Source organism: Jaculus jaculus, chromosome X, assembly GCF_020740685.1.
Source record: "Jaculus jaculus isolate mJacJac1 chromosome X, mJacJac1.mat.Y.cur, whole genome shotgun sequence".
NCBI classification, from domain to species: domain Eukaryota; kingdom Metazoa; phylum Chordata; class Mammalia; order Rodentia; family Dipodidae; genus Jaculus; species Jaculus jaculus.
Window position 1 is genome coordinate 74,377,882 of NC_059125.1, and position 27,657 is coordinate 74,405,538.

General features: G+C 36.4%; 1 protein-coding gene across 5 annotated transcripts in view; it reads right to left on the bottom strand.

Annotated features, from left to right (window-relative positions):
• Rps6ka6 (ribosomal protein S6 kinase A6) overlaps nucleotides 1–27,657 on the bottom strand; it is a 112,577-nt gene that overhangs the window by 72,524 nt on the left and 12,396 nt on the right. For 3 of the 5 annotated variants that reach the window (XM_045140811.1, XM_045140809.1, XM_045140812.1), the window contains 3 exons: nucleotides 20,960–21,019; nucleotides 12,201–12,260; nucleotides 90–206 (listed from right to left, as the gene is read on the bottom strand). In XM_045140811.1, the coding sequence (XP_044996746.1) occupies nucleotides 90–206; nucleotides 12,201–12,260; nucleotides 20,960–21,019 (237 nt within the window). The remainder of the gene's footprint in view (nucleotides 1–89; nucleotides 207–12,200; nucleotides 12,261–20,959; nucleotides 21,020–27,657) is intronic. The other 2 variants (XM_004669599.3, XM_045140810.1) reach the window with 1 other exon arrangement.

Genomic DNA, 27,657 nt, shown 5'->3' on the forward strand with positions numbered 1-27,657 from the left:
AACACATTTCTGTGGATACTTTTTTTTTTTTTTTTTTTTTTTTTTTTTGCTAAGTGTTTAGAAGAAAAACGCAGGAATATACTCATTACCTTTCCAAATGATCCCTGACCAAGAACCTTGAGCAACTCAAACTGGGCAGGATCTCCTTTCTCATATCCTTCCTTAACATGATGAGTAATAGGGATTTCTTTAACAGCATCTTCATCCTTGAAAAAATAAATCCAAACAATTTTCAAATGTAGTTCCAAAATGTTGTGATTAGTTCCATTTAAAACTACAATAGCTATATTAGAAACTGAATAATATCCAACTCTCCCCATCTAGCTATACTACACAGTTTTATGAACTACAATACTCATGTTTCCTGACATAACAAAGATGTATCAGGGTCTCATATAACTAGACTTGTCTCACTTCACTATATACTCAAGTTTGAATTTGAACTTCTGATTCTCCCATCTCCATAGTGCCAGGATTACATGCATGTTCCACCATTCCCTGTTTTCTGTTTTGTTTTGTTTTGGCTTGGTATTGTTTTGACGTAGGGCATTGCTAGCTAGCCTGGAATGTTTTACATAGGTCACTATGTAGCATGTAGCAATCTTCCTGTCTCAGTTTCCTGAATGCTGCCATTAAAAGCATGTGCCACTACACCTGGCTTGCATGTAACAAAATGTATGCTCCAATTTTACACACAGGTAGCAATAAAACAGAAGCAATATCATTAGTCCTAATACCTGTACTGCCATTAGAATTATAGGCCATAGACAGAGAACAAGAAGATTGAAAACTTGTAATTGTAAAACACATGAAGAATGAAGATCTAAGGGGCCCAACTGAAACTAAGGACAACTGGCGAAATTAGCAAGGGTGATGTTTTCCTGTGAACCGGATACCATCACAAAGGGGAAGGAAATCAACGCAGAGAAAAATCAACTCCTACCAAATCAGAGAGTCAAAGCCTCAGAGGCCCCCAACACCTCAGCACTGAAGCAGACCAAAAATGAACCCAACATGGCTCAGGGAAATCTTGCGGAAGAGGGGGCGGAAAGAATGTCAGAGTTACATGTTGGGTCATGATTTACAGAGACATTTATCATACTAATAACTGGGGGCTAACTCCACAATGCACGACCCATTTTCATTAACAAGGAGGGTCTAATGGGAGGGGGTAGATCACAGATGAGCCTAAATAATGGTACCAAACTGCCTGTATTCACTGAAATGAAAACTAATAAATTAAATTTTTTTAAAAAAAAGAATGAAGATCTCAAAAGTTTAATTAACTACTAATTTAATTAACTACCATTTAACATATTGGAACATCCACCTACCAACACTAACACAAAAGAAAGATGCAATTCAAAGAACCAAAAGAAATATTGTCAGATTGGGAATTTTCAATAATAATTTGAATATAAATTATATTCCAATTTTCCTATCACCTAGGTCAGACAGAAAGAACACTACTCAGGTCTAATGACTACACTCAAGGGAGTTGAAATTGTATTCCCTAGAGCTAACACAATAGCTAAAGATGAAAAACAAAAACTTCGCATGAATTCCATAACACAAAATAGCAGAACCAGAGATAGCTTACTAGTACTTCAAGTATACACAGAACAAAAGTGAAACACATGGGAGTTTAAGCTCACATGACTAATTGACTATAATGCAAAGATGTCTTGATAGCTTTCTGTTTTAGCATATTTACTCTTATCTAAATGGTAAGTGTGTTCTGCAATTTACCTGTCAATTCTGATGAATCAGTAGTAGCTGTGGCCAAAGTGGACAAGAGAATGGTCCCAAATGAGCTATACTTCATGACAATTAAAATAATTTCAATGACATACAGAAAGTCAGACATTCATTCTATCAAGAAAAAATGCATGGGCAGGGTAATTTTCATTTTAAGAATTTGAAACCATTAAATAAATTAGATAGAAATAATTCTCAAAGTACATCAATAAATGTCATATACATCAAGATAGTATCTCGCAAGATCCTTTTAAATTGTTAGTAATTTATAAATGTTTTTAAAAATGAAAATGAATCTGCTATTAAAATGAGTTTCTAAATTTTTAAAATAAAATCAAAGTATATATCCATTGTAGTTCATATTTTAATTATGTTATATTACATTAAAATACAGTATATACACTATTTGTAATATTTGAATTCTAACACTAATGTATTTACACTAATTGGTATTACTGATAACTGATTTTAACTATGTATTATGAATATGATATTCACATAATAAGTTTTTAGTAGAAGTTCTCTCTAGTGGAAATAACACTGAAGGATCAATAGTTTTCTTTCTAGCTCTGCCACACATTAAGTGAGCAATCTTGGCTAAATCACAAGACAACCTCTACTTCATTTTTATCACAATAAGGAGGTTTCTTAGGTGGGTCTCTAAGGTCCCCCTCTATGCCTATGATTCAATATTGAACACAATATACTGTTTGTGGTAAATAAGGGACTTAGAAGAAGGCTAAAATGTCTTGTTTGCAAAGCCTACTGGACTGGATCAATTTCCAAGCTGCTCACTTAATCCAGAAACACACGAAAAGAAAGAAAAGTGGTGCAGAAGTCTAGTGTTCAATTGCAGGGGTAAGAGGCCCTGGTGCACCCATGAATGCATGCACGTATTCACACACACATACACACATGCAAATATTTTGGTAAAGAAGGCATTTCACCACTCTGGCATGTTCGAAATCATCATAGCCCATAAAGAATCAGTTTTTTTTTTTCTTTGTTTTGTTGTGCTTTTGGATTTGCTTTTGAGACAGACATCATGTAATCCAGGCTGGTCTCAAACATGGTGTGGAGTTGAGGATGACTTTGAGCTTGTGACTCTCCTTCTTTCACCTCCTTAAGAACAGGGTCAAAGAGGTACAATACAACATCCAGTTCATGCAGTGCTAGGGATCAAGCCTGGGCTTCCTGCATGTTAGGGAAGCATATATACCAATGGTCCTACATACCCAGCTCATCAGTTTTGTTTTGTTTTGCTTTTAGTAAATGTTAGAAAACAAGTGTACTCGATCCAGCTTCATCTTTATGGCGATGGCAGTAGACACTGAGAAGACAAAGCTTAACAAAGTTAAAAATAAGAGGCTATTGAATGCGCACTACTAAATGAGACACTTCTGTTAGGTCCTGCAGGGCCCAGAAATCATTACAAAAGGGCGATTAGAAAGAATGTGAGAGCTACAGGGAGGGAAGGGGTATTTTAGAGTACTGCTATCCAGATATGAACTCAGTGGTGCACACACTTCCTCACAGGGGTTTTTGTTATCCCCACATAATCTACAAAATTTGAGCCCATCAACATTTTGACAGAGAATTGAGGACAAAAACAATGAGGAGTCAAAACAGAAGGAGGTATGTACCCCTACTGCTGATGGGTAGGGAGTTTCTTGGACCCTGCACATGAGTAGCATGAATAAGCCTGGGCTCCTGGTTCCCCAACGCTTGTTGGTGCCCACATGCAACATGAGTAGGCCTGAACTCCAGGTTCTCCACTTGGGTGGGGCTTCTTGGATCCTGCATTCCTGTCACATAAGCAGGCCTGGGGACCTGGTTCCCCAATTCTGAGTTCCCTGGCTCCTGGTCTCCCTGCTGCTAGTGTGGGGTGGTTGTGATCCTGTAAACTGGTGAGCAGGCCTGGGCTCCTGGCTCCCCAGCTCCTGGTTCTCCAACCCTACATGCATGTACAGCAAGAGGATACCCCAGATTTTTATTCCTGGGTGCGATGGGAGAACCATAAGTGTGGGGTACAGAAGTGGTCCCCCAAATTTATAAACCCCACACTTTGGGTTCTGTCCTACCTTTAATGAAGAATTAATAGAGGAAGAAAGCTTTGTCATTGGGAATAGGTAGCCATTGGGAAGTGCTCATTGTGGACAAGGAACCACAGGGGAAAGCCTACTTGCTGGAGGAAGGTAGACATAAGCGAACCCATATCTGTCCCCTATCCAGAACTGGTGCAATTTCTGTTGTTTCTCTTATTGTTAATTTGGAGCTTTAAAGCATTATGGTCTGATATGATGGAAGAAGTTACATCAATTTTCCTAAATTTATGGAGGCATGCTTTATGCCCTAATATATTATCTATTTTGCAGAATGTTCCATGGGCTTCTGAGAAGAATATGTATGATGGAGACTTGGGGTGGAATCTTCTATAGATGTATGTTAAATCGAATTATTCTAGCTGGGTGTGGTGGCGCATGCCTTTAATCCCAGCACTCGGGAGGCAGAGGTAGGAGGATTACCAGAGTTCAAGACCAGCCTTAGAGTACACAGTGAGTTTGAGGTTACCCTGAGACTCCATAGTGAATTCCAGGTCAGCCTGGGCTACAGTGAGACCCTATCTCAAAAAACAAAAAACAAAGCAAAAGTCTAATTTTTCTATGTTGCTGTTAAGATCTACTATTTCCCTGTTGATTTTCTGCTTGGATGATCTGTCTGATGATGCTGGTGAGGAACTGAAGTTCTGAACTATGGTGATATTGGGTTTTATTTCTGATTTATTGTCAAGTAGGTTTTAAAGATAAAGATAGCTCTTAGTAAACACATAAAATAATTAAGCATATAAGAAATAGATGTGTTAATTTACTTGTTTTCATGTTCACTTACCAATTTATATCAAAACATTGTTGAATACCTGTGGTGGTTTGATTCAGGTATCCCCCATATAAACTTAGGTGTTCTGAATGCTAGGTTCCCAGCTGATGGAGATTTGGGAACTAACACCTCCTGGAGAGAGTGTATTGTTGAGGGAAAGCTTATAGGTATTATAGCCAGTTTCCCCATGCCACTGTTTGGCACACTCTCCTGTTGCTATTGTCTACCTTATGTTGGCCAGGGGGTGATGTCCACCCTCTCCTCATGCTGTCGTTTTCCCCTGCCATCATGGTGGAGCTTTCCCTCAAGCCTGTAAGCCTAAACAAACCTCTTTTTTGTTCCCACAAGCTGCTCTTGGTTAGGTGATTCCTATCAGCAATGTGATTCTGACTGCAACAGTAAAGTGGTACTAAAGAGTGGGATTGCTGTTGGACACCTGACTGTGTGGCTTTGGCCTTTTGGAGCTAATTTTCAAGAGGAATGTCAAAGGACATGAAACCTTGGCCTAAGAGATGCCTTGCAGAGCTGTAAGTACAGCTTTATGGACTATTCTTGTCAGAGTTGAAAGACCTGAATGCAGTAAGAACTATGGACTGTGAGGTTTGGCTTATGAGGGGGACAAAGTGCTTTGCTTGGACTGGGCTAGCAGTTTGTGCAGGAAGCTTGCTGTAATGTCTGGGTCCTGAGAAGTTGTGCAGGGATGCTTTGCATAGAAATGAACTGGTGTGAGCAGAGGGATATGGCACTGAAAGAAAAATCTTCAGTTGAACTACAGCCCATTCAGCTGCAATTGAGAAATTACAACCTTTGAGATTGGGCCAGCTGACCTGCATTGGGTCAACAGGAAGAATGTAGACTCTTTTGAAGGGACCTGAGGGCTCAAGGAGATTCCTGTTTTTCAAAGTCTGCTTTATTCCCCACCTGGATTAACAAATTAGCTCCCTACCTGGTATTGTGGAGGATAAGAAATGCAGGAAAGAGAGGGTCATTGAGTTTGCAACACGGTCTTGTGTTTTGGAATTGGCCATGGGATGTGTGAAGCAGGTTTGCTGGATGCCTGCATGGGGACCCCATGGGACCATGAGGATGAACCGTGGATTGCAGTGGAGACCCAGTGGAGATGCAAGGACCACAAGTTGGCTGCTAAGGAAAGCTGCCAGCCCCAATGAAGTTTTCCAGGACTGTGAGTAGCCCAGCTTCAGGGGCGGAATTGGAATGCCAGAGACTTGTTGCTGGTTAGAATTATCAGACTTGGAGATTTGTCACTGGCTACAGTTGTTGGACTTAGAGTTACAGACTTTGATGTTTGCCCTGATTGTTTTAAATCTTGTATTGGTAGAACATTTCTTTGCTATGTTTAATGCCATCTTTTGCAGAGTGAATGTTTATTCTGTGCCACTATGGGGTTTTTGAGGTTTTTTTTTTTTTTGGTATTATGGCTCAGTTAAAAGATCTTGGACTATGGGGATGTATGAACATCATTGGAATTAATAAAAACTATGGGGACTTTTAAAGTTGGATGAATACATTGCATTTTACATCATGTATCAGTTTATGGGGGCCAGGGAAAGAATGTGGTGGTTTGATTCAGGTGTCCCCCATAAACTTAGGTGTTCTGAATGCTAGGTTTCCAACTGATGGAGATTTGAGAATTAATACCTCCTGGAGAGAGTGTTGGGGGGGGCAAGCTTATGGGTGTTATAGCCAGTTTCCCCATGCCAGTGTTTGGCACACTCTCGTGTTGCTATAGTCCACCTTATGTTGGCCAGGGGGTGATGTCCACCCTCTGCTCATGCCATCATTTTCCCCTGCCATCATGGAGCTTTCCCTCGAGCCTGTAAGCCTAAATAAACCTCTTTTTCCCAAAAGCTGCTCTTGAATGGGTGATTTCTATCAGCAATGTGAACCAGACTGTAACAATCCCTTAAATGTATATAATACAAAAGCTTCTAAAAGCAAAATTAACAAATGAGAAATAGCAAAATTTGTAATTATATTAATATCTTCTTAAAAAAACATAAATATAGAATATTTTTGTTCATGTATGTGCATGTTTTGAGTGTGTTTGTGATAATCTGGGTCAAAATTCCAGCGAACTACTGGGGAAGTAGTTCAGCGGTAGAGTGCTTGCTTAGCATATAAATGGTCATGAATTTGATGACCAGTACCACAAACAAAAATACCACTAATCTACTTCATAACAGTATATCATCTTCAAAATTTATCTCCCTTGTTATAATGAAATTACAATAAAACATCTCAGTACCCAAATACAAACTTTTTTTTTTCTTTTCTTTTTCCCCAAGGTAGGGTATCACTCTAGCCCAGGCTGACCTGGAATTTACTATGTACTCTAAGGCTGGTCTTGAACTCTAGTAATCCTCTTACCTCTGCCTCCTGAGTGCTGGGATTAAAGGCATGCGCCACCACACCTGGTTTCAAACTCTTTTTTAATTATTCACATATTCAACATTTATAAACCAATATTCTGTGCACTGGGATATAAACATAAAATATATAATTGAAAATATGGATTTTTGTCAGAAAGAAATAACATATCCTTCTTTTAAGTAAACCAAAGAAAGGGATATGTTACTGGATGAATTAGAATCTGTCAAAATTCATATGTTAAAGACAAGGGTTAGTACCTTATTGTATTAGTGGCATTTAAACAGGTAATAAAGGTAAAATAAGGTCATATGAGTGTGCCCTAATCCAATATGGCTGATATCCTTCTAAGAAAAAAAAAAATCAGGACACATACACACAGAGGAAATACTGTAGTAAGGCATTGTGACAAGAAAGATCAAAAAGATCAAAAGAGAGGCCACAGAAAAATCAATCTTGCCAACACCTGATCTCAGATTTAATACACACTAGAACTGTGAAAAATAAATTTCTGTTGTCTTAGGACGCCTGCATTGTGGTACTTTATTAGAGTAGCCCTTGGAAACATATGCACAATACCTAATCTTAGTTGATCTGCGAAACTAAAGTTGTTATTGTGAAATGAAAATTTAATAACTTCCAAAGAGAGATTACTAAATTTTCCATATTAAAAGACAAATCTGGTGCTAGGAACATGGTTCAGTGGTTTAAGGTGCTTGCTTGCAAAGCCTGCTGGCCTGGCTTCAATTTCCAAGCAGCTCACATAAGACAGACACAATAAAATGGCACAAGCGTTTCATGCTGTTTTACAGAGGCAAAAGCCTTTGGCAAACATGTGCATATATACACATACTCACAAATACAAATAAATAAAAATAAAAACAAATCTGAGGCAAAAATGATTGTTATGTATTTGTTGTAAACCTCTAAATGTATTTAATACTTAGAGAAACTGGGCTGGAGAGATGGCTCAGTTGGAGTTAAAATTTTAAGGTTAGTGAAATGCAACATTTACAATTTTGGGTAAAAAGTATAATTTAAAGGCCAGACATGGTGGTTCATGCCTTTAATCCTAAAACTTGGGAGGCCAAAGTCAGGAGGATTGCTTTGAGTTTGAGGCCAGCCTGAGACTACAGACTGAATTCCAGGTCAGCCTCGACTAGACACAGAGAATGACCCTACCTTATAGAACAATATATATATAAGCTTAGGCTAAACACAAGGCTGACCTTGCACTAATGTAATCAACAAAGTATCTAATTGTTATGTGAATATTCTTTGAAGTCCCTAAGACATTGATTGCATTAAAAATATGAGCTTTAGGGATGGCTTAGCGGTTAAGGCCTTTGCCTGCAAAGCCAAAGGACCCAGGTTCAATTCCCTAGGACCCACATTAGCCAACTTCACAGTGGCTGCAGGCCCCGGCATGCCCATTCTCTCTCCCTTTCTCTCTCTCTCCTTCTTTCTCTGTCAAATAAATAAAAATAAAATATTAAAAAAATATGAGCTTTATTTTAGGAAATAAAAATATTTCATGAAACTTTAAAATAAATAATAAGTGGGCCACAAACTACCAAATATATTTTGACCACACATAAGCAACTAACTCATGTTAGCCATCGAACTTACTAAAGGAAATGAACATACTTATCCTAGTATTGATATTGCTAGAAGCAAAGGGCTAGGTGGTGAAAAGTTACATCAGATATCTTTAATCAGTGACCAGTTGTTTAATACTTAACAAGTGTTAAGGCTATCTTAAAGCACAGAAAAGGTTTCATGATAAACAAAGACATTAACATTTTACTTACTACATATTCCAGCTTTGATGGTTATATGTTAAATATATATGGATTCCAAGAAGCATTTTATTTAATTTACTTGTTTTAGCTTAATAAAAAATATCAAGTGACCATGGAAGTCTAAAGTATCAATCGTGAAGGTACAGTAAATTAGTTTTCTTAATGAATCAAGCAGAAAACAGCATTAAGGCCACTCAGAGAATACCAATAGTTCATTTTTTGTGGTGCTCAGGATCAAACTCAGGGCCTTGTATAAGAAAATATGTTCTACCACTAAGATATATTCCCAGTCACTCTAGTTCAAATTTAAAGAACATGTAAATAGCAAACGTTTCACACAGTAGTCACTACTATTCTATTTGAAATGAAAAAAAGTGAACATCATCATCCCACTGGAATACATGATCTTAACCCCCAAAATTCTCTATATAAAAGCATTTTAATATTTATTTTTGAGTTATTTTTATCTTAACAAACACCAAAGTACATGACTTTAACTCTATACCCCAAATTAAATCAAACCCCTGGAAGTGATCCTAGGTCACTTATTCTCTAAAACATGAGACTATACCCTCTAGCCACTGGAATTGACAGCATGTAGTAAATCATATCTGCATCTAGCATTGAATACTTTTGCTGTCTCCTCAATAAAAAGTGTATTTCCTAATTCTTTATATTTATGTGTGTGTCTGTGTGTGTGTGTGTGTGTGTGTGTGTATGCATGCAAGCAGACAGAAAAAGACAGAGAAAGGGAATGTATGTGTCAGGGTCTCTAGCCACTGCAAACAAGCTCCAGATGTGCCACGTTGTGCATCTGGCTTTACAAGGGTACTGGGGAATCAAACCTGGGACATCAGGCTTTGCAAGTAAGTGCTTTTGCTGGCTGTGGTGGTGCACACTTTTAATTCCAGCACTCAGGAGGCAGAGGTAGGAGGATTGCAATGACTGCGAGGCTATCCTAAGACCACACAGTGAATTCAAGGTCAGCCTGAGCTAAAGCAAAACCCTCCCTCAAAAAACCAAAAACAATAGTAAGTGCCGTTAACCACTGAAAAATCTGCCCAGCCGATAACTTCTAATTTTCTGTGGAAATTAGAAAAGTATCTGACACAGTTATTTCTATACACATATAACTGCATATATGTGCATATTTATACATCTCCCCAAATATACACATTTGCTTCTCTCTTCTGTAGTGTGGGAGAGTGGTGGATCTGTTAGAGCTATAAGATAAGGAAGTCTTTTCCACTGCCTTTTGCCTTCTACTCATTATCTTATATAAAGATATACACACTATGACTTTAATCTATACATCAACTTCTAGATGATTTTGATTAAGGATTGTATTTCATTATACTCAAAATTAAAATGTTACTGATAGTAGTTAAATTGCAAAAGTTAAAATGATATCATCTTGACAATGTGAACTGAAAATGTAGTTTCATAGTGACTATCTACAAACATAGGTACATAGACATTTCAAAAAAGTCTCTGATAAACTTAATTTAAATCCCTCTGCTGTTTTCTAGATGAGATAAATCCACTGATAGACAAGTTTCATAAAAGGAGAAAAGAATTCAAGGCTGATTTAATCAGCATCTAAGTAAGAATGGTATTCTTATATTCTATTTCACTGGAACTAATGTCACAGGAGGCACAGAGAATCACAAATCTTCATTAAGTTACTAGCAAGTTTTACCCAGTTACTAGCTAGAAATCACAACCACTCCAAATCTCAATAGACAAACTGATAAAATGAAGAAAAGTTAAAATGGTAGAACAATATGTTTGAAGTACTTTCTAAACACAAAAACATATATCCTATACAATTATCTATAGACTTGTCAGGTATAAAATTAAAACATAAGTGGAAATGCCTGCATTAGTCAGACTTTCCCTAAAATCTTATATATACTCTTCACAAAACAAAATGTTATGAGTCTAGTGTATAGGCCTATAACAGAATGTCAAAATAGGTAATGCAGTCTTTACAGATAGCTAGAAACTCCTGAAATATTTTATATTTAATCCTTTCTGAAAGCTAGAAATGATTTCAAACTATTTAAAGGTATATTTACAGAGTTCAATTATTTCCAAGTTAAATCTATTTATTCTGAAGTTGAAAATAATTAAGATGATTTGATTTTGTATTTAAGTACTCTCATTTCTTATACATAGGCAAGCAAAAATGCTATTCATTATACTTGAAATTAGTGAATCTGATGGCATGTAAAGTATTTCTAAAAGGCTGCTTATGGGCCTGGGAGAGGGCTCAGTTGTCCAGAGTGCTTGCTGTCCAACCAGTAAGCTTTGGACCATCTCCAGCACCCACATAAACAGCTGTATGTGGTGGTCATGCATACTTGTAATCCCAGTCCCAATGGAACAGAGACCAGAGAATCAGACACAAAACATAACAATGGGTTCACTGAGCATCTGTCTGAAAGTAACAAGTGCAAGAGCAAAAAGGAAGACATCTGAAATTTTTCTGTGTACTCCATACACACATACATGCATATCTGCATGCATACACCACACACACACGTACACATGAGCACACACATAAAATCCCACATACATGCAAAAAAGAGCTGGCTCACGAAAAAAGAAATTAGTGGGCCAAGTGTAGTAACTAACATTTATTAATTCTACCATTTGATGAACTGAGGTAGATGGATGGCACTAAGCTTAAGGCCAGCTTGGACTACATAGTATAATCTCAAAAAAAAGGGCTATTGTATAACTCAGTAGTATAGTGTTAGCTTAATAGATAGAAGGCTCTAGGTTTATTCTTCAGCACCACAGAAAAGATAATATTAATGTATAAAAATTTCTAGCAAGAAAAAACTCTCCTATCATTTGAACTAAATTTGATTAATTGATAATTACATTCAAGCTAAGGGTATAGCTCAGTAGGTAAAGTGTTTATATTGGGCCACAGTTTGATCTCTAGCACTGCATCAAACCCACAGTGGTGGTACATAACTATAATTTCAGCACTTGGGAGGGTGAGGCAGGAACACCAGGAGTCCCAGTCTCAGGTACATAGCAAGTTTGAAGTCATCCTGAATTACATGAGACACTGTCTCAAAAAATATTACATTTGAGCCAGGCATAGTGGTACATGCCTTTAAAATACCAGCACTCAGGAATTAGAGGTAGGAGGATCACTGTGAATTAGAGAGGCCACTCTGAGACCACAAAGTGAATTCCAGGCCAGCCTCGGTTAAAGCAAAACCCTGTCTCAAAAAAACAAAATTAAGTATATATCATTTAATACCACTTTACCTAATTTTCTTTAAATGATAGGAACTTCATTCAAATTATTCTATCCTATGATAAAATGATATTTAATAAATTAACATGAGTACTTACAAGGCAAGAATCTGCTTCTCCCTCTTCCATTGGTTCATCAACCATTTTAAGACCATTTACCTGAAAAACATTGTTCAGTATTTGAAGCTCAGCAAGATTAAAACAAGAGTAAGAATAAGAAAAATATAGCTCTAAACATTTTCCTTCACATTCTAACTAGGCTCACACAATAAAACAAAAGAAGGGACATACTGAAGGCATTTAAAAAAGGAATAGTATTAATATTATCCCCAAATAGTCTTTGAAAATCCTTGACTTTTATAAGGTTTATGTTTCATTCCATATTGTTAAGGCTCTGCTATGACAGATGAACATAACATATACACAAAATTCCATAGGCATATCAACCATGGATAAATTCAAAAGAAATCAGAATTAAAAGAATTTATATTCTAATGAACTTCTTTTATATGGTTAAATGTCATCTTCATAAGACTCTAAATAGAATAAACTATGGGAGAGATATTTCAGGGGGTATGGAAACAAAATATTTAAAAACACACAAAACTTACTACATAATTATATATATTCTTCAAACATTAATTTGAAAACATAAATATAGAAGACTTAGATCAATGGTCTACAAACTATGAATACTGGACCAAATCAGGTCTGCTGCCTAATTCTGCATAAAGTTTACTGGAACAGAGCCATATCCATTTATTTCTGTATCATCTTAATGACAGCTTTTACACTCAACAGCAAAGGTAAGTAGTTGTGACTGAGACACTATGCCTTCAACATGTAAAATATGCATTATTTGAGATTTTACGAAAAAAGTCTACCAATTGCTAATCCTCTTTTTTTTTTTTTTTTTTTTTTTTTTTTCCAAATTAAGCAACAGCAAGATCCTGGTCTAAGAAAAAGGTAATTTTACCAATGCTCATTGGTAAGAGTCCACTGAAAAGTTAAAAAAGATGAACAGGCAGAATGGAGGGAGACAAGGAATAAGGAAAGGGGAAGGGAAGGGTTGGATAAAAGAATGGAAGGGAGGGAAGGAGAGGAGAGAAGAAGAAAAAATAGAGCTACTAGTGACTATAAAAATAAAAAAAGAGCTAGAACAAAATATAAGGAAATAACTTTAACATATGGGCATAATCAAGGGCCTTCTGAATAGAACAACAGTTCCATAGAAATAAATCCAATAATCAATCAATGTGACCTCATGAAATACCAAAAAAAACACCACTTTTACACAGCAAAGGACAGTATTAACTGAGCAAAAAGGAAGCATAAGGAATGGAAGAGCATTTTTGCCACTTATACATATGACAGAAAATTAGTATCTAAGATATACAAAAAAATTCAAAACATATAAATCTATTCAAAATATGGATTATAGAACTGAATTACAGTTCTCACAAGAAGAAATGTAAATGGCCAAAAATATTTTTAAATGATAGACATTTGTCATCAGAGAAATGCAAATTAATACTGTGAAATTCCATCTAACTTTTTTCAGAATGGCTATTATCAAGAAATCAAATGACAATAAATGTTGGCAGGGTATGGGAAAACAGAAGCCCTTATGCACTCTTGGTGGGAATGTAAACTGGTGCAGTCAATATGGAAATGTGCAGTGGGGAGGTTTCTCAGACAGCAAAAATAGACTTAACCATATGACAGTTATACCACTCCTATGTATATAGCCTAAGTACTTTACTTTAGAGATACTAGCTCATCAATGTGTATTGCTATTCTATTCATAAAAAATTAGGAAGTGGAATCAGCCTAGATGCCCATAAACTGATAAATGGATAATGAATATATAGTACATATAATGCAACACAGTTTGTTTAGGCTATCAAGCAAAATGACATTATGAAATTTGCAGTAAAATGGATGCCTCTGGAAAAGACTATACTAAATGAAGAAATGCAGGCTCAGAAAGTCAAATTTCACACGTTTTCTCTTCTCTATGGTTCCCAGCTTCAATATTAGGATTTTTATGTGAGTTGAAATAAGAGTCAGTTCTACAGGACACAAAGCTCGAAAGGGGCCATGAAGAAGAGGGGAGATGGGAGAGATTAAGGGGATGAGAGAGTAGATACACAGGTAGAGGCGCAGAATGGTCTAAGTGGGGTCAAGAGAGTGGGGAAAAGGAGAGGGGTGGAAGGATGATTAATGAAAACTAAAGATATTATGAATAAACCATAAGGAAAATTGACTTTGTTAGTTAATTTTTAAAGTATATGAGTTAAATCAAAGAAGAGACTTTGGACAAAAGTGTCCTGTGGGATAAAATAATTCTGTTCCCAAAAGCCAAATGTCTTTACAGAGATCATTCAATGCAAGAATTGTTAGTGAGCTTCTGAGGCAGGAAAAACAATACAGGATACTAGGATATTGCTAAGGCCCTTGGTAGCCCACAAGAACTAAGCAATAATAATACCCTATTGCTGGAGACCCCCTTCAGGGTTTGGTTGCAACACACTGAAAAATCAGGCTAGAGCTGAGCTAGAAGGACTCTCCCTGTTATCTAGTGGTTATAGTGCTATAAAGTGTTACATAGCAGGCTGGGAGAGAAAAGTCATTGGAAGTCTTCAATATGAGTGGACTCTGCAATGTACACAATTGGCCAGTTAGGTAAGATGTGTACAATAGTGCTAAAATGGCATGTCTGTTATGGATATAACCAAAAATTTTCAGACTAGATTTGAGGACAACACTATAGAAAGGAATTCAATCTTATACTGAAAACCTAGTCAAAAGCCTATGACAGAAGTCACAAGTCTTACAGGGGAACTACAATTGTGGCTTGGCTATGTGGATATGTTATACCCACCAAATTGCCCTCTAAATACTTATGTTTATCCCCTTATATTATATATATTATATTAGTGTTTATACTAGTACTATTCTCACTCTTTATTAGAAGTTTCTCTTTTTCAATAGTGGTAACTGACTGAGACATAAAAGTCATCAAATTGCTGAGAAGTAACAGTTTGGTGTTTATCATTTAACGTGACATCTCTATCAAACACACAATGCCTCAGAGACTATAACAGATGAGGTGGTCAAAAGAATGCAGGAGCCAAATAATAAGGAGGAATGCTTTGGAATGCTGTCTTCTAGACACAAAGAGATCATTTTATTCATTACCTTATAGCAGCTGTTGCTACCTGCAGAAGATCAGAATGATATTGGGCCCATGAATAAGTTGTCATGCATGAAATGACTGGTGCACTTTTGTCTCCTCAGTGCCTACCAATACCCTCACAACACCAGTATGGTTCTCAGTGCACCAACATTTTGACACACAGAGGAGGGCAAAAGAAACAACAAACCAAAGGAAGGACAACTTTGAAACAGGAGGGTTCTCAGTGAATGGTGAGCACAGAGAGGGACACAAATGACAACAGAATGGGAACATGAACAAAGTACTATGTTAATTGCTGTATGTATATTATGTTCTCAATTTAAAAAATAAAACAAAGAAAGAAAAGTAAAATTTTCATTTTAAGGAAGTTGTTGTGGGGCTAGAAATATGGATTAGTAGTTAAGGCTCTTGTCTGTGATGCCACAGGACCCAGGTTTGATTCCCCAGTGCCCAAGTAAGCCAGATGCACAAGGTGGTGCATGAATCTGAGGTTCATTTGCAGTGGCTAGAGGAACCTCGTGTACCCAATCTCTTTCTCACTCACACACACACTCTCTTTTTTTCCTCTCTCCCTCTACCCTCTCCTTCTTTGTCTCTCTGAAATAAATTAAATTAAATTAAAAATAAAAATTTAAAAAGTTATTTTGGTAGAAGAAACAAAAAAAGATATTAAAATAGAAGAAGGAATAGTACAAGTGAGGATTCAGAGGAAAGGGTAAGGGAGGTAGGGACAAAGGATGATGGTAGAAGGGGAATATATAAATTTATGATCAAGTTTTTTTTAATTTTTATTTTAAACAATACAAAAATTAAATTAGTAACTACTTACAACTGGTTTGAAATGAATAGAAGTAACAGATTCAAGTTTTTGATGTGATAAAATAGTCTAAAATTGACTTTGCTGATGGTCACTCCTACTTGTGAATATAATAAAGACATGAGATTACACAATGTAAATAGGAGAATTTAAAAGTACTTGAACTCTATCCCACAAAAGCTACCTAAAATTTTAACAAATATAGTGACACATCAAAATTCACTAAGGCTAAGGACATAACTTAGTGGTTAAAGGTACTTGCTTGCAAAGTTTTCTGTCCCAGGTTTGATTCTCCAGTACCCACTTAAAATCAGATGCACAAAGAGGCACATGAGTCTGGAGTTCATTTGCAGTACCAAGAGGCTTTCATGTTTGTTCTTTCCCATTATCTCTCATAAACAAACAGGAAAGAGCTATAAATACTTGTGACAACACAGATTACTCTTTTTCTTTTTTTAAATTTTATTTTATTTATTTATTTATTTGAGAGTGACAGACACAGAGAGAAAGACAGATAGAGGGAGAGAGAGAGAGAATGGGCGCGACAGGGCTTCCAGCCTCTGCAAACGAACTCCAGACGCGTGCACCCCCTTGTGCATCTGGCTAACGTGGGACCTGGGGAACCGAGCCTCGAACCAGGGTCCTTAGGCTTCACAGGCAAGCGCTTAACCGCTAAGCCATCTCTCCAGCCCCAGATTACTCTTTTTCTTTCTGTATTAGTTATGTACATATTCACTGTGTAAACAGCCATGTTGGTACCATCCTTAGCTTCCTCCCTGTCTTCCCCCCTCTGAAAAGACCCTTCTCATTGGGGATTGTCGGTCATGCATTGTGGGGTAGCCATCAGTTATGGGGAAGAGGCAATGTCTCTGTCAATAATGACCCAACTTGTGGTTCTAAGATTCTTTCCGTCCCATCTTCCACGAATTTCCCTGAGCCATGTTAGGTTCATTTTAGGTCTACTTCAGTGATGAGGTCTTGGGAGCCTCTGTGTCTCTGGATATCTGGTTTGGTAGGAGTTCAGTGTTTTCTGTGTCTATCTCCTTCAACCTTGTGCTGGTATCAGCACCAAGACAGGAGCACTCTTGCTCATTTCCCCAATTACTCTTAGTTTCAGCTGGGGCCCTGGTGAGGCGTGATGGGCTGAATCTCTCCTCAGCTCTTAGAAGCACTTTGATAATATAAAGGTATCAAAGTGCTAAATACTAAATAGATGGCTCCAGTCATATGACATTCAAAAAGGTAAACTCTAGGGAAATAATTTGACAGTGACTTCCAGAGGCTGTTCATGGAGGAAAGGGAATACTAGTCAGTAATAAAAATGATCTGTAAATGCATCCAATAACATAGATGAGTCTTACTTACATTATTATAAATGAAAAAAGCTAGATTCAAAAGGCTACTTAAGGGCTGAAGAGATGGCTTAGTGTATAAGACGTTTGCCTGCAAAGCCAAAGGATCCCAATTTGACTCTCCAGGACCCACATAATCCAGACGCACAAGGGGGCACATGTGTTTGGAGTTGGTTTGCAGTGGCTGAAGGCTCTGATGCACCCATTCTCTCTCCCTCTCTATGCCACTTTCTCTCTCTCAGTCTCACTGTCAAATAAATAAAGTAAAAATAAAGTTTTTTTTATAAAGGCTACTTAATATGTGATTCTGTTTATATATCATGTTAGAACAATCAAGACGGAAAAGAGATTAGTAGCAGTCAACACTGGTTAGGGCAGAATTAGAAAGAGGCAGCTCATGGGAATTGCATATGTGAATGCTAGAGAGCCATGAGAATATTCACCTAGCTTGTAGTGATTATTATATAACACCTTTTATTTATCTGACCTCAGAACCATACATGACAAGAATATATTTAACTATATGAACTTTTTAGAAAATATTATAAAGGAAATAGTAAGCATTACTTATTCAACTAGCTTTCTTTACAAAAACTAATGAATTCCAAATAATGTCCCCAATATCTGTTTCCTTAATGGATCCATAATACCTTTATGTTACATGATGGCTCTGCAGCATGTCACAGGTGATGATGCTCCTATTTATTATTGATGATGCTCCTATTTATTATTGAATCTTCAGAAACTTAAGTTTATGTTCTCAAATCTACATTATTTACCCAGGCAACTAATTTACTAATATGGTACATTACCTTAGAGACTGTACTTCTGAGCATTTTTTACATAGCTTCTAATCTATATATCCAACTACCTGCTTGATATTTCTACTTGTTTATCTCATGTCTGTCTGTCTGTTTGTGTCTGTGTCTGTGTCTGTCTGTCTGTCTCTCTCTCTCTCTCTCTCTCTCTCTCTCTCTATATATATATATATATATATATATATATATAAATGTACTAATGATACCTTCTAAATCTATTCTTCTTGCAGGGTTCCACAGTTCTATACATAATACCATTATCTTACACCTCTACCTCAACAGAACAAATAGTCAAGGTGGAATAAAAAAAAACCTAAGATATTTAATAATTTTCACTAATCATTCAAAAATAACTCCTGGGCTGGAGGGATGGCTTAGCAGTTAAGGCATTTGTCTGCAAAGCCAAAGGACCCAGGTTCAATTCCCCAGGACCTACGTTAACCAGACACACATGGGGGTGCATGCATCTAGAGTTCGTTTGCAGTGGCTAGAGCCCTGGTACACCCATTCTTTCTCTCTCTCTCTTTCTTGCTCTCTGTCAAATAAAATAAAATAAAAATATTTAAAAAACAGTTCTACAGAGTAAGTGCCAAATCAGCTAGGATAGAGCAAGACCTCACCTTGAAAAAACAAACAAAAATGGTCACCAAAGAGAAAGTATACTGATAATTAATATTTCATAATGAGGTGACTCCAAAAATTCTCTATAAATACAGGTTTATGCATAAAAAGGATTATACATAGGAAAAGAAAACTACTACTTTCCTCTGTTACCTAGTTACTGGTTACTTCCTATTCATACCATCTTCTAATTTATATGAAGCTGTTGGTGTGAAAGAACTAGAAATAAAATGAATCTGAATGAGTCAAAAAGATCATTCTATCCCCAAAATTATCTCAGTCAAGAGAAGCAATCTTTAAAAACACAAACCTCCATTCTTCCTATTTTATCTGGCGTCTTTATGTACCAGACTTTCAAGGTAAGACTATCTATTTCAAAGGAGGAGCATAATATCAGTGGAGCTTTCTAAAAATTAAATCAGTTTCACTCATGTAAAAAATATTTTCAGAATTCTCTGGGACAATACATTTTTATTTCAAAAATATAATCTCTAACTTATAAAGATACTAAGATATATTTTTCCTCAATTAAGTATCAAATGGAAACCAGGACGATCCCAACACTCAAGAGACTAAAGCAGGAGGATAGTGAGATTAAGGCCATCCTGGGCTGCACAGGAAACTCCTATCTCAAAACACCAGAAGTAAAAATAAAATAAATATCCATCAAAGTAAAAAGAGATATGGGTTGAGAGGGGGAGGGGATATGATGGAGAGTGGAGTTTCAAAGGGGAAAGTGGGGGAGGGGATTGCCGTGGGTTATTGTCTATAACTGGAAGTTGTCAATAAAAAACAAAGAAAGAAAGAAAGAAAAATAAAGTGTCAAATTCAGCATAGTTTTACAGATTACAGAGGCTTTTAAGTAATTATAGAGATATTAAGTTTATACATATATCCTAAAATCCAAGTGAACACACTTGTATCACGGAGCCTAATGGAGAATATAAATTATGTTAATTTGATCAGAAAAACAACTGAATCACTTTCAAATTTTCTGGCCCAATAGAAATCACTTAATCTCAGAAAAATTACATTAATCCCTTCAAGTCTATCATTTTCTTAATATTATTGACAAAAACATCCAACTAAATGAAATTGAACTGAGAAAAAAATGTATTTCCCTTTTCAATACTTAGAAATGGAGGTAATGTAGGAAAGTGAAATACAAATATACAAGTATTGAAAAGTGCTTTTGGGCTGCCGGGGGTTGGTTGGGGGAGATGGCCCAGCAATTAAAGGTGATTGCTTGCAATACCTTCCAACCCAGATACAATTCCCCAGTACCCATGTAAAGCCAGATGCAAAAAGTGGTACATGCATCTGGAATTTGTTTATAGAGGCAAGAGGTTCTGGTATACCCATTCATTCATTCATATTCTCTCTCTCTCTCTCTCTCCCCCTCTCTCTCTCTCTCTCTGTGTGTGTGTGTGTGTGTGTGCGCGCGCGCACACACACACACACACACACACACACCAAATAAAGACTTTTATATATCTGGTTATGATTCTATGATATATTTGTAAGTGCTATATAGATTGAGTAATGTAAGAGAACATAATATGGTAATAAAAAAATACAGCAAAGTTTAGATATCCAGATAAGGAAGAACTAAGTAGCATGACAGCAGAAATATGGGTGATGCAAACTAATAATTTCATTAATAAAGCATATGTAACACACCACCTTTCACAACAAATATGATGATATTATAAACTTACTAGTACTCTCAAGGATCCCCAAAATGCAACTAATAAACAAAACCTCTGCATTTATACAGTAAACAATGTTAAAAATAAGTTTATGAAGTTGACATTCTAAAGTTCTTGGTCTAAAAATGTTTCAAATTCAAATATTAGCTATTGATAGCTTTTGTAAACAAGGTTCTTTGATTTCTTTACTTAAACAACTATAAAAATATACTTAAACTTAAAGGTGGGTCCATTACACCTAGAATAGTCTATGTCTGTATACTGAACTAAGCCCATAACAAAAAGAGGCATTCACAGTTGATCAATGTGGCAGACAGACTTCAATGCCCTCATGATTCTCACCTCTTCATGGTCATGCTCTTGTATTATCTCCGTGGTCTTCAGTGTGAACACAACCTGTGGCTGGATTCCAAAGAAAAAGAATATGGCAAAGATGATGGGATTTCACTTATTATATCATGTCATAAAGACTCTGAAAACTTTCCTTATCTTCAATGAAGGACATGGTCATGTTGAGGAAACCCAGATAACAAGAGACTGTGGCCATCGTATGGAAGATTTAAGTAGCCATTAGGATCTAAGAGAAGCTACCAGCCACCACTAAGAAAAAATCTTGGCCTTCAGTCTTACCACTACAAGGAAAAGAATTGTGCAAAGAATTTGAGGGCCTTTAGAAGTAGATTCTGCTCCAGTCAAGATTCCAGATAAGAATGCAGAAGAGCCTAAACCTCAATTACAGGCTCGGTGACTAAACAGAGGATCTAGTTGAGTCATGCCCAGATACCTGGCCCAAAGAAACTATGAGTTAATAAATGTATATTTATTTAATTTGCTAAGTCTGTTGCAATTTGTTATGCAAACCCAGATATTTAATTCAATCAATATTACTAGACAAAAGTACCTAAGACTTAAAGTTCTCCAATAAAACACTTTAAAGGGATAAATTTTACAAGTTAGCACTTTACAAAAGTAAATTATTTTTAAGCTACTGTTGGTGTTCCTCATTTTGTACACATAAAATATTTAAAAGCAACACTGGGAACTAATTTAATAACATCTGTAGTAAGTCATTTTGCTTATGATTTCTGACTCCAAATTTTCTATTTCAGTAGCCATCAGGAACTCAGATCATTCAAATAAATATACAACCAGGGTTAGCCATAAGATTTTTTTTAAAGAGCATCATAAATATTATGTATAATTTCTTATATAGGATTTATTTAAATCAGTTGTATTTTTTGAGGAAAAGGATCTTAACCCTAAATGTTAATAGCAAGATTAGTGCAAACCTCAGGAACCACATTCTAAAGCCCCTCATCTAAACTATGGCTAATGGGTCCAATTTAGCCCATGTTTGTATGGCCTACAAGCTAAGAATTACTTGTTTGAGTCTGTATTTTCAAAGGCTTGTTTTTTCAAAAGTTTAATAATATGATATGTTGCCCACAAACACTAAAGAATGGATTATCTGACCCTTTGGAATTTACTCATCTTAACAATATAAGCATAAGCTTAAAAATGCACAATAGGAGGTTGGCCTAATAATAAAATAGGAGACTAAAAGTCATCTACTTTGTGATTATAATTTTTTCAGTACATATTGTATGATGCTTTACCCAGAATACATTTATAATTTCATAAAACTCAACCTGTATATCCTTATTTTTAGGGGTATGGGTTAGAAAGCTCCTTGCTATATAGGTCTAGCTGTCTAGGTACTTATGTAGCCCAAGCTGGTCAATCTCACAGCTATTATCCTACCTCAGCCACTAAAGTGCTGGTATTATATATGTATGGCTGCCACACCGAGATATATATATTTTTTTAATTTTTGGACACAGTGTATCATTATATAACTTAAACCAACCTGGAACTCTCTATGTGGCCAAAGTTAGACTTGAACTCATGATGGACTTGCCTCTCCATCCAAAGCGTTGGGAGTACAGGCTTCTACCCATCTTAACTTAAACTTTTAACTTACTTTTAATCCAGTATCTCTTATCTACATGTCTAAGCATTTCCCAAAATATGTCCAGCAAGAATTGAATGTGGGGTACATATTTATTATATTCCTACCAAATTCCAGAGCAGCCTGGGGTACATAGCAAGGCTCTGTCTCAACAACAATAAAAAATAAATGTAGTCACAAAAGGGCTGGAGAGATGGTTTAGTAGTTAAGGTGTTTACCTGCAAAGCCAAAGGACCCAGGTTCAATTCCCCAGTATCTACATAAAGGGAGATGCACAAAGTGGCTCATGTATCTGAAGTTCATTTGTAGTAGCTAGAGGCCCTGGCATGCCCCTTCTCTCATTCATAAATAAAATAAAATGTTTACACAAATGAATTATTGAATTAACATTCAATGCATTTTGAAAGCTAGCAAGATAACCAGAACTTTATTTACAGATACATGTAAATCCACTTCCTTGAAAGTTGGAAGAAGAGTATATTAGATATTAAAAGCTGTGAATGCTAATAAGGCTCATAAGTCAGAATAGTTTTCCAATTTTTGGTACTCATAAAATTTAATCAAATCATTTTCAACATTTTCATTATGTCATCATAAATAAAAAATGATTCAATCCAAAAAAGTTATTCATATTTTTCAAATAGTATAAAAATCTAAAAATATAAAAGTTGAAATTATATGACTTAAGTGTCTCTCAACTTGAAGAGATCATATTTGTCACATTGCAATATATGTCTAATTTGCATAAATTTCCAAAACACTGCCTGAGTACTAACATCACTATCTTCAGAAAGCTGTTACTTATAGGAAGAAAAATGACCATTATAGTCTTAACACTCTTCTTGAAACAGTTATTCTAAAAGACTGATGTTAGTTCTGTTATCTAAACAGGCCCATCTTTCCCAAGTATTGCTTACAGATAACTATCATGGGCTACTCCTGCATATGGACAAGACCCTGGATTCAATACCTAGCACAACAAAAAAAATTAAGAATTAACAAAAAAATTTAAAAGGCCAAAGTACCTGGCATTTTGTCTGACAACTTAGTCTCAGATATGTAGTAGGATCACTTGAGGCTATAATATTGACACCAGCCTAGCAACATGATGAAATTATACTCTAAAAAATAATGAAGTTTTACCTTAAAAGCATTATATAAATACTATTATTCATATGCTTTCCAGGTTTAAATAATTTCAATATGAAAATAATTGGAATGAATACAATTTTAAATTTTCACTGCTATTACTAGTATACCATTCATATTATATATCATAATTTCAGCATATATTTCAACAATTAGTTGTATATTGTTATTTTTAAAATATTTTTATTCATTTATTTGAGAGAGAATGGTGAAAGAGGCAGAAAGATGATAGATGGTAGGTAGATAGATAGATAGATAGACAGACAGACAGACAGACAGACAAGATGATAGATAATGGGCATGCCAAGACCTCTAGCCACAACAAACAAACTCCACATGAATGTGCCACCTTGTTCATCTGGCTTAGGTGGGTACTGGGGGATTGAGCCTGGGTCCTTCGGCTTTGCAGGCAAGTGCCTTAACTGCTAAACCACCTCTCTATCCCTATTTTTATTTTTTTAATTTTAATAAAGTATATATTTAATCAAGTATCACTAAACTAAAATAAGCAGTAGTTCTGGGTAGCTTGCTGAGATATAAAGCTACTCTCTATAAATCACATTATTCAGCATCTAACTTATGAAGTCTAATGAGCATGAGAAATATGTAATATTTAATCTCCATTGTTAACCTGACTGGTTTAGAATTGCAGAGATGATGGCCAGGCACAATTCTTGGGTGAATCTATGAGATGTTTCCAGAAAAGAATGCCCGAGGAGAAAGACTCACCCTGAATGTGTGCAACACAGTGCCACTGCTGGTGCCTAGGTCAAATTGAAAAGGAAAAAAAAGAGAAAGCCAGCAAATTGCTGACATTTAACTTTCTCTGCCTCCTTGCCCAACATAATTTGAACTGCTGTGCTCTGTCATGGTCTCCCAGCATGATGGTCTGACCCTCTGAAACCTTAAGAAAAATATTGTTTTCCTTTTCTCTTCTTAAGTGATTTCTGTGAGGTACTTATGCCCCAGGGGGAAAAAAAAAGCAACATAAGCTACAAAATCAATTTAATAAAATGATATTTTTAAAGTATTTTATTAGTAAAAATAAGTCATACATGGCAAAAATAATTGGAGGTAGTTATTTCTGAATATAATAATTCTCTGAATTCTTCATATAATGTTAGAGTAAATGAAAGTACGTGAGGCAAGAATATGACACAAACTGAGTCATGTGACTGTGACATGTGACTGGGACCTGATTGGAACTGGTATACAAGTTCGAGCACCCAGATTCTGTTTAGGAATCCTCTCTCTTCACCACGGCATGGGCACATACTAGACTATTGTGAGTGGGACTAACATGTAAGTTTCAGTGTATTCCCTTTTTGAATTCTGTTCCCATCACCCCATAGGCAGAGAATGACCTATCACTATGATTGGGAACAGAGTTCAAGTTCCAGAATCCACTCAGGAATATTCTTTCCTTTACCCCACAGGTAAATATGATCCATTGCTGGTGTTATCTAGGACTCAAACTGTGTTCCAGTATGTTAATTTCCTTCAGCAATCCTCTCTTCACCACAGGGGCAAAAATGATCACCTATTTGGTCTGGGAACCATGTGTAAGTTCAAGCATAGTAGCAACTGTTTCAAGACCACATCACCTATCCACCATGAAACAGTATCAAGTACCTCAAAGACTGAACTCCAAGCACCACAAAGCAGAGCAAGGACAAGGCAGCACCAGTCTAAGAATTCAACACAAATGTGATAGAAAAACCTCACACAGGCACTATCTTCAAATGGACAAATTAAAACACAAAATGAGTGTCATGAAATACTAAGCCAATTTGTCTTTCCAAAGAAATATCAATCCCAAAGAAGAGGACCTCCATGATAGTTAGTTACCCGAGAAGAAACTCCAGGAGGAGTGTGGAGAGGAAGAGTAGATGGAAGAAGGTTAATCAAAACTAACGTCATTGTGAATGAGTCATAAGGAAACATACATTGTAAGCTAATTAAAACGACAATTAACAGAAAAAAGAGTTTGAGAAGAAGTAACCTGCAGAGGTAGGTAATACTGTGTCAAGAAGCCATAGGAGGTAGATGTCTCCATGTGAGCTTTTGGTCAGGGAGACCCCAGAAACCCTCAAAACAATACAAGTATTACCAGTGTTCTTTGTTGCCACTTGCACCGAAAGATAAGACCTTATTGTTGAAGACACCACATGCTTAAAGTATAGGACTTATTATTTTATTTTTGATTTACAGAGAACACTGTGGAAGAAGTGGTAGAAAGACTGTAAGAGCCAAAGGATGAAGAGGAGTATTTTGGGATGCTGTTTTCTGGACATGAGTGCCTCCTACCCCCATGACTTCACAGGGGCTGTAAGTTACCTGCATAACTTTGGGCTCATCAACATGTCATCATGGATGAAGGAGAAAGACAAGAAGAATACATCAAAACAGAAGAAGGACTAGTTGGAAAGAAGAGGGTTTTCAGTGGGGAGGAGGATGAAAGTTTTGAAACAGGTTTTATGATAAATATACTTTATGTACATGTATGAAAATTATCAATACAAAAGGTTTTTTTGCAGACATAATAGAAGTGAGATACACACTAAAGGTACATTCCGTTATAAGTCTCTACTGTCTTAAGTTATTTAAGTATGATAAAATCAGCTAATTTTGAAAAGCAAAAGAATAGGAAAGATTTATCACTCAATGAGTGTGGTGGTTTGATTCAGGTGTCCCCCATAAACTTAGGTATTCTGAAAGCTAGGATCCCAGCTGATAGAGATTTGGGAATTAACGCCTCCTGGAGGGAGTGTATTGTTGGGGCAAGCTAATGGGTGTTATAGCCAGTTTCCCTATGCCAGTGTTTGGCACACTCCCCTGTTGCTACTGTCCACCTTATGTTGGCCAGGGGGTGATGTCCAACCTATGCTCATGACATCATTTTCCCTTGCCATCGGGGAACTTCCCCTCCAGCCAGTAAGCCAAAATAAACCTCTTTTTCCCACAAGCTGCTCTTGGTTGGGTGATTTCTACCAGCAATTTTGAACCTGACTGCAACAATGAGTAATGTCAAAGAAATTAAAACATTAATAACTCAAAAACAGTTTTTTATAAAAGCTTTCAAAAGGCCTGAATTTATTAGTATTTGTAACATGATACACTATCTATTTTAATATTTTCTTGTTTGTAGAACAGATACACACACAATTCACTGCTCTTCAATTAGCAAGGCAGAAACTTGGAACAATATTCAAGTGAGTGTTATCAGTAACTAACACACCTTATACATAACAAACATCTAATAAGCCTTTACTGGATGAGTGGCATAAAAACAGGAGTATAGACCAATGGAATAGACTTGAGGACACAGACTTTGGGTCAAGCAACTATAGATACTTGATATTCGACAAAGGCCCAAATAACATAGGCTGAAAAAAAGACAGCATCTTCAACAAATGGTGCTGGACAAACTGGATAACCATATGCAGGAAACTGAAACTTAATCCACACATTTCGCCATGCACTACACTCAAGTCCAAATGGATCAAAGACCTCAATATAAGACCAGAAACTCGAATACGACTAGAATAAAATCTACGAAGTACTTTCCATGATATAGGAATGGAAAAAGACTTCCTGAACAAAACCCCAGTAGTTCACGATCTTAAACAGTCACTCTACCAATGGGATCACATGAAGCTGAAGAGTTTCTTTACACACAAGCATACAATAAGCAAAGCCAATAGATTACCCACAGAATGGGAGAAAATATTTGTGGGTTATCCAACTGATAGAGGGCTAATGTCTAAAATCTACAAAGAACTCAAAAATCTAAACAGTCAGAAGTCAAACACCCCACTCACAAAATGGGGCAAAGAGCTGAACAGGAAGTTCACAGAGGAAGAAATACAAATAGCAAACACATACTTAAGAAAATGTTCATCATCCCTAATTATAAGAGAAA